Source organism: Triplophysa dalaica, chromosome 2 (genome assembly GCF_015846415.1).
Source record: "Triplophysa dalaica isolate WHDGS20190420 chromosome 2, ASM1584641v1, whole genome shotgun sequence".
Lineage (NCBI taxonomy): Eukaryota > Metazoa > Chordata > Actinopteri > Cypriniformes > Nemacheilidae > Triplophysa > Triplophysa dalaica.
This window is the reverse complement of record NC_079543.1, coordinates 2,649,552-2,658,114: the sequence shown is the minus strand read 5'-3', so window position 1 is coordinate 2,658,114 and position 8,563 is coordinate 2,649,552. Positions and strand designations below refer to the sequence as shown.

General features: G+C 37.3%; 1 protein-coding gene across 4 annotated transcripts; it reads left to right on the top strand.

Annotated features, from left to right (window-relative positions):
- The first annotated feature begins 439 nt into the window (after nucleotides 1–439).
- On the top strand, nucleotides 440–6,378 carry LOC130409088 (CMRF35-like molecule 5). 4 transcript variants are annotated; one of them, XM_056732741.1, is made up of 7 exons: nucleotides 440–521; nucleotides 1,879–2,193; nucleotides 2,282–2,401; nucleotides 2,532–2,612; nucleotides 3,584–3,685; nucleotides 3,756–3,799; nucleotides 4,171–6,378. In XM_056732741.1, the coding sequence occupies exons 1-7, from the start codon at nucleotides 488–490 to the stop codon at nucleotides 4,318–4,320; spliced, it is 846 nt and encodes a 281-aa protein (XP_056588719.1). In that variant the 5' UTR covers nucleotides 440–487; the 3' UTR covers nucleotides 4,321–6,378. The 4 variants fall into 4 exon arrangements, with proteins under 4 accessions (XP_056588719.1, XP_056588711.1, XP_056588702.1 ...); XM_056732733.1 differs by having other exon boundaries at nucleotides 2,279–2,401; nucleotides 2,535–2,612; XM_056732724.1 differs by having other exon boundaries at nucleotides 2,279–2,401.
- The last annotated feature ends 2,185 nt before the right edge of the window (nucleotides 6,379–8,563 follow it).

Here is an 8,563-nt window from a genome sequence, read left to right as displayed (position 1 = left end):
ATTAAGATATAAGCTCATTAATATTTCACGGTTCATTCTCAAAGTGTGAACACATACCCAAATACAACAAACCCAACCCAAGTATGACTGCGTGGAGTAAAGATTCTCTGTAGGTTTCTCTGAAGTCATTTCAGATCATAGAGACTCACATTCAGGACATGTTGGTTCAAAATGTAACGTACATACTTACTAAACACATACTTAACAAATGTATAGTATAATGCAATGTAAGTCGCTTTGGATAAAAGCGTCTGCCAAATGCATAAATTTAAATGTAGCGACTGAAAGCAAAGAAAGAATGCAGAATGCAGCTTGTGTACTCAAAGAGAAGTATGCACTAAGCATAATGCAAAGACCTCTGAACAGTGTGAAAACAGCAGCCTGTGCATGTATTTTGCCAAAAAGAGGAAGCAAAATTGAACTTCCTCCATCTGCTACTAACAGTAGGGACGTGGAGTATGAAACACCGACTAAAACGCACATAAACATGAAGTTTGCTTTAGCGTGGATCTGTCTGGCAGGTGAGTCATTACCATATTATAATTTTGTTTAAGTAGGGATAGGAGCTTGTGGTTTTGTAAAGATTTTCCATTTTATTTATTAAGTTTAGATAGCTAAAGTTTAGATAGCTGTAGCTTTCCTGTGGCTCAGTGGTAAGAGCATTGGTTGTGGGTTTGATCCCAGGGGATTGCAAATACCTATGTAAAAATATATAGGATAACGCAATGTAAGTCGCTTTGGATAAAAGCGTCTCCCAAATGAATAAATGTTAATGTAGATAAGCATTAATTGCTTTATCAATACAAGCAATACTAATACTAGCATAACTGCACAAATACTTAATAAGTACCGAAATTATAATGATAATGAGGAGGGGTAGCGAATAAATTGAGATCGGCGGATCAGATTGTTCACTTAACATCTCTTTTAAAACAAAAATGAAAAGAGGGGCAAACACTGACATCTGATCAGTATGAAAACAGCTGTCTGTGCATGCAATGTGACAAAAAAAGCAGCTAGCTACATTTCTGAAGGTGTGAATTTCCAGCTAACCGTAGTGACGTAAAGTATGAAACATAAACTGGTTTTAGTGGAATATAATGGTTATGCTTCTGTACTTCAATGCATCACTGAGAAGCACAGAAACAATTGACTTTACCAAAAAGGTTTTCAAATATCAAGTTTTGAAAAGTTGCTAATTTTAGCCTCCTAGCACTAAAATTATAATCCCACCCTCTATGCAATTCACCGTCCAAAGCCCCGCCTCCTCCAAACACATATGAAATTTTAAATCCACGTAACGAATTACAAACTAATTCCATTAATGTACATACCTGTCCAAAAGAAAGACAGCAACCATGGTATGGTCTTTTAGACCATTTGCCTGCCATAGCTGTCTCCATCATGTATAAATTGAACCGATGTTAATTCGAGTTTTTACTCGTTCATGACGTTTTTTCGTTACTGCTTTTTCAAAAACGGACTTTCCTTTTGTAGATTTACTTAATATCAATTCTGTAGGAAAGTTTGATTGTTCCCGATTGTCCGACATTGACACAGCCGATGCGCGCTGATGACGTATGATGTCTGTGTGAACAGGGTGCGAAGTAGTATGCAAAATACGTTGGCTGAAAATGGCCAATCCAAAATTACACAGACCAGTCACAGCGTTCGGACTGAACGTTTTGATTGGACAAATGATTTTTGGTTCTACTCCTTTCACAGACGAAATACTGTTATACACAATAATATTATTTGATAAAACTATACTTCTTGATTGCTATCAAAGTAAAGAGATTTCCAACAAACATGACAAAAAAGTTTTCCAGACAGGATCACCCACCCTTCCTTTAAACACTGTGATGTTTCATTCAACAGGATTTGGAATTTCAGCAACTTATGAGACGGACATTCATGGACATGAAGGAAAGCATGTCACAGTTGAGTGTGTTCATGGCCATGCTTCAACCAACAAGAAATATTCTTGCAAAGATCCGTGTAACGATGATGATGTTCTAGTATCATCTGATCGGTCACCTAATAAGAGATTCAGTCTGAAGGATTTCGGAAATAGCACGTTCACGGTGACCATCACAGATCTACAGGAGTCAGACTCTGGGATTTACTGGTGTGGTGTGAACAGAAGTGCTGCTTTGGACACATATCTTCAAATCACTCTGAGAATAAATAAAGGTAACCAAAATCACAAAATTTGGAGTAAATGACCTACACTATAAAATACAGATTCACTTATTAATATCGCACTAATACACAACAGCAGACACACACATGACTCTGAGGACTACAACATCTTCAACAACAGTGACAACATCTGATTCTCAAACCTCCAAGAGTAGATCATTCACTCCGGCACCTAATGACATCACAACATCTTTTACAGGTAACATGAAATTGACACAGTTTGGCACATGCACACGCTCACATCTCAGTGGACTCCTACTGGACACATACAATCAATCTGAAAGCACTTGCATTTCTAAAGTACATTCATCTTCTCACATTCACAAAAGCAGACTCGCACAGGACTCCAAGAAGTTTATTTTACACATCTACCAGACCTGACGACATTAACGTCTTATCCTCATCAACAGGTAGCATGATCATTTTAATTCATTGCCTGTAACATCAGTCATGTATGATCTAGTTTTATCTAACTGTCTTCACCACTTTAGTATGACTTTGTGTATAGAACAATAACTCCCCGTCGTCTCCTCTTTCTTTAATGACAAACAAGAGTTTTAAAACACTATTGTCTGAGAGGGGATTCATAGAATGAAGGTCTAAATAAGAGTCAAGAGCCCGACTAAAGCAAACACTGATCACTATAATGGTGGATTAATACTTTTTCAATATTAATTGCAGGTGCAAAAGTGATATCAGTCCAATACAATTATAGAGATCACCTGGACAACAATAGCACAAGTTCAGAAGACGTCATAAAAAGACGTTGTAAAAACTTTCATTCTGGCTCCTTAAGGGACGACTATGCAGCGTCATCTACACCGTTGAAAAGACGTCTTTTGGACTTGCCTCTGTTTGCAGGGAATGCATAGATCTTTTCTCTTTAGAATTCAACAATATTTTTAAAAAGCATCTCCCCAACAGTATAAATGCATGTTACTTTGTGATGACTGTAGTGGAGTAGGCGGGGCCGTGGTTCGAGACCGGTGAGTAATTGTTAATGAGCGCCAGCTGTCTGCGCACCGATCTCGAATCACGCAGGAGTTTGGGAGCATATAAGAGAACGAGCGACCGGACTGTTGAAGAGAGAGGACCGGGCCCGAACATGTTTGTATTTATGTTTTGTTCACCGGCGGTCGGCTGCGAGGGACCATTATTACTGTTATTACTTTATTAAATGTTTAAATGTCTTCCTGTTCCTGCCTCCTTCCCTCCCTACTTTGAATCTTTCTACAGTGATATTAAAAAACTGTTCCATAAACCACTTCGGATGGCGTTAACGATGCTGGGGATCGGGTCAAAGCTCCTGCGACCTTAAACAGAATTGACAGAAAGTGAAGAGCTGTCATGGAGATGAATACTGATTGATGGTTTTTTTCAGGTCTATTGATGGTGTTCATCATGGGTCCGGCCGGGCTGCTGACTTTTGGACTGGTGCTCTGTATGATGAACATGCAAAACAGAGAAACAAACCGTTCCAAGGGTACGTCAAATCATAAACATAGTTTCTACTACAAAGTTTAATCTCTCTCAAAATCTTTCTCGCGCAACAGATCCAGAACATCATGATGCTGATACGATCAACATTTGTACCAAGGTGAGTGATTGATCTTCTAAAATAGCATAAACTGAATCCCATTATCAGAGTTACAGATCATGTCATGATTTTAAAGCTGCAATCTGAAGATGTTCTGGATAAAAACAAACAAATCAATCATTGAGCAAGTATATAAAAATCAATGTGTAAAGCATCCTGCAGACTTATGTTACAAATAGAGACTACGACACAAGAGGAAAAAGTTACAGATTGTATCATTAAGGAAAATTTGGACATTAAACAATTTTGGTTTAGATTATTTGTATTTTTACGTTTGGAATTGGAATTGGGTCATCGATGTAAACTCTGGTACCGGTGAAGTCAATTGTAGATTTATATAACCACCGCACTGATATGTCTCTACTCCACAGACTGCTCGAGACATCATGGAGACTCAGCAGCAAGATGATACGTTCAATGTTGTTTACTTCACTGTCAGTCAAAGTCCTCCAGCCAACCAGATACAAGACACTCTTGTCAGCTCCACCCTCTACTTCCAATCCAAAATTGGCCAGCTTTAAAACACTATAAGAACATAGACTCATACAGAATGCAAACAACCATTTATACACATTATTAGTGAATGATCCCCATTGCTTTTTCTTCTCAGATGTCTTTGTGTTTCCATTAATCTGCCTGTTGATGCATCACCGCGTCAAGCGAGGTGTGTTTAAGTTCACGAGCGTTCTAACGCATTTCCACAGAAGCCGAGCGGCTACCTCTTGAGTCAAGATGGCAGAGCTCTGACGTTCCATCCGAATATAGTTATGTGAAATTCATGACTGATTATCAGTTTATATTTGAATACCGATTTTCAAAAATGTCTTTCTTCATATAGCTGGCGGTGAGCATTTTTAAAGGCCCACACATTTTTACATTCAAAGGGCCACGTTCATGAAACGCGAGCAGAACGATTTTTTGTGTAGGCCTAAATCGTCCGTAAAGTCGTTTTGACGTAAATTTTCCAATAACGGCGGAGAAGAGGAGGACAAACACTACATTGACCAACCGTCATACACAACAATGGAGAAGTCAACATTAATGGTTAATGCATTTTCATATTAAGTAATATTCTTTAAAATAAGATACTAGTGGCAAGTGGCTAACTGTTGCAGATATTCCAAATCGCACCATCCAGCGCATCTCCAGAATAACGCGCAGTCCCACTAAAGTGTTCTCAGGCGCCACCAGCTGGTCGTTTTCAGAAGAGCACAAGGTTTTATTATTTTTGGTGGCTAAAAACGCTTTGGTGGACACAGATTAATTTATTAATTTATTTGTAAGAATAAAACCTATAAGTATATTATACAATATAATGTAGCCAGACCAGAGAATGAAGTCTAGAGGATTACGGCATCACTAGATGCGTTATTTGCTTATAGCTTTAATTCATATGTGGGATTATGCTAACTTTTAATGACAGTGCATGCTCCCACTGTTTACGAGTGATTGAAATTCATTAACATACACACATTTTACCTTTTCTATTCAGTTCTTGTATCAAATCTGACGTATACGAAGTATTTGTGAATCTGGAAGAGAGTTTTCTGGAAGATCTGTTGCAAATGCAAATTTCTCAGAATTTACTCATATATTTACAAATGTTTCATGAATGAGGCCCAATGTGTACACAAATACGTAACGAACAACAATAAATGCATATACTTTATCCTCACTTTTTCAAACTGCGACAAGTTCACCATAACACAAAAAATGTAGTACTCCCTCACATGTCATTCTGCATGACTGCCTTCATGCACTTCACCTTGGGACACTTCACCCAAAATTATATTATTCTATCATCACTTACTCACCTTTGAGTTGTTCCAAGTGTGTATAGGCTACACGTATTTATTCTGATGAACATCGAGAACGATATTTTGAAGATAACCGGACATATTTTGCCATTGACTCCCATTCTAGCACAAAATACTTTATAATGGCTTTGTTCTGTTGAAGACAAAAGAAGATATTTTGAAGAATGTAGACCGTTCTGGGGCACTTTTGACTACTGTTGTATTTTTTGATGTCTAGTGATCTGTCTAGTGATAAGCATTCTTCCAAATATCTTTCTTTGTGTTCATCAGAATGTATTTGGAACAACTTGAAGTTGAGTAATGATTACAGTATTTTCATTTTTTGGGTGAAGTATCCCTTTAACAGATAATTCATTTAATGTATCATATCATTATTTTATCTATTAATATTAAACGTTTACACAATTTGTATGATTAGATTATTTTATTTTTTCCTAGTTGGATGCCATAGTGCCTAATAATGCAACACTTCACGAAACGCCCTCCTTATCGGAGATGGCTTTCCTTTCTCTTTCTCTCTCTCTCTATTTCTCTCTTTTTTGAAGTGAATTTGTGTGTGTGTGAATGATTGTAAATCATAGTCACTACACGTCCACTGAGAACAATTGAGCACTAAAGCTTCTCTTATCTCAGCTCAAAGGAGACTGAGAGAGAGAGAGAACCTTCTTTGCTGCCTACATAAGCGACATTATAGGGAATCATACGATATGTGTATTCCCGCTGCAAAGTCTGTTCCAAATCACAGCTATATCTATAAATTTATATGACCTCCAAACATCTGTGTGTTTTTTCGCATGTCTGACACTGTAATATGTTCATAGAAATAGTGAACACACACACATTTGCATGATTATGTGAAGCAAACCTTGACAGAACGCTGGGCAAACACATGGGAAATGTGAATCGGTAGGAATTTGTTTATGTAGCTCTGTGTGTGATGAACGATAAGAACGACGACATAAATCAGACAGGGGACTAAAGACATAACATCACAGCGCTTCTATTTCCATTGTTTGACTCCCTATGACGATTAAGGAGGACGGCATAGTGCAAGCAGTCTACATTCTTCAATTGATTTTTTCACAATTTTGGTTTTATGTGATGTTGTGAGTGAATTTGTACAGCGATATCACAATAACAGTGGTTTTAAATGAACTCGCAACCGTTTCAACCACCGTTCTATAGAAAAATATGTAACAGACAAAGCAAAATATGTAGTTCTGTCATCTACTTTACATGCCGTATACTCTCTGATCATTATATCAACCCAATAACTACACAATTTTCCTTCTCCAGTTGAACACAATTTTTTTTTATATTGAAATGCCATCATTTTAGTTTCTTATATCAGACTAAAATAAATGACCATTTTATATTTATAAATGCAGATCTTCCTGCCACACTTCATCCACTGAAATATTTATTTCTCCAGATAACAGAATCATAATGGCTTGCGGGCTTGTATGATGGATCACGATGCGTGAAAACAAATGAACCACCATGTTATTGTGTTGTCAATGCCACAAACACAGTGTAAATGGTGTATCAAAGTGTCTTTCAAGTGGATCATTAAATGTTTACTTATGGGACTTCAAATGCTTAGTTCTTATACACATCACATGATGTGAAGAGTTATTAATAAAGAGAAGTGATTACCATAGAGTCCGATTTCAGTGATGACTGCTGATTATCAAATTTTGAAGTGTATTTCAAATTAAACCTGTTTGCTTGACTATAAAAGGCGCACTTATTGGTAGTTATTGTTTAACTGAGCAATGCAGTATAACTGGCATTTTAACAAGCGTGTTAACATTAAGCACAGCAGTTAAACGAGGCAGTTCGGCGCTGGCTGATTTAACTAAAGAATCTCCTTTGTGTCGACAGCCAGAGAGATTACGTCCCATCCTGACACACAATTACAATCCCAGAGTCAATCACCATCAAATTACCCATTCAGTGGTAAATGATAGTCGTAAAAGAAATCTGGCTGCAGGATTGTGAGGATGAGATATTTCATGAGACCATACGCTGGAACGTATGTGCTGAAATGAGCCGATCTCATCAAGAGAAGTCACGGCATCGTAGAGGGAGAACGGATGTGCTACGTTTAAATTGCCTCGAAACAGAATTAATGATGGGAGTTAAGAAGAACGTCCCTCACATGGGCGACCCCTGTGTATAATACAGTTTTATCAACTTTTACCTTCTTTGCATTTCTTTTAGACTTACGGTGTGTGGGATAAATGCCTGAACGTGTAAAAAGCATCACGTGTCAAATTCTCAATGCAATTTGGATAATACAAGTGAATTAAAGTACGAAAGTTATTTATATATTTCTTCTTTTATTTCTTTATGGTTTTAAATCAGACGCACTTCCAGTTTCCAGTTTTTGTATTTTGCAATCATATAAGTCTTAAAAATGTTCTTTTAACATTTGGCTTTTACATGTTCTGTAGCTTGTGTTTTGTTCTCACGTTTTTGTGTTAAAATCTGAAACAGGAAGTGCCATTGGACCAGCGCTGTTTATGTCTTGCATACCGTATCTATACTGTGGGAACTAATTTATGAGCAAAGCAGGAAACGTAATCTGTTTTGTGTGGGCATGTAGGATGTCTTCTTTTTTCAAAGGATGAAGTAAGATGTTTTCTTTAAAGATATCTTTACTTTATTCTTTAAATGCACGCTTTGAATTACTCTCAAGAAATTATAATTTTCTAAATTGTAAAAAGTTTGTCAATGCAATGTCCCCATTTAGGTCGCTCGCTATGTAAATGAGTGTGTTAGTGGGTAATGTGGTCATTTGTGTGTGTGCGAGTGTAGGGGGCAGTGATTTATGGAGCACATATTCACAGTGGTTTCAGAGAGCTCGGTCATTTTGCTAAATCAAACACATTTACTGTACAACCCACAGCAGGGACTTTTATTTGTACAGTCCTTCTTTATGTCT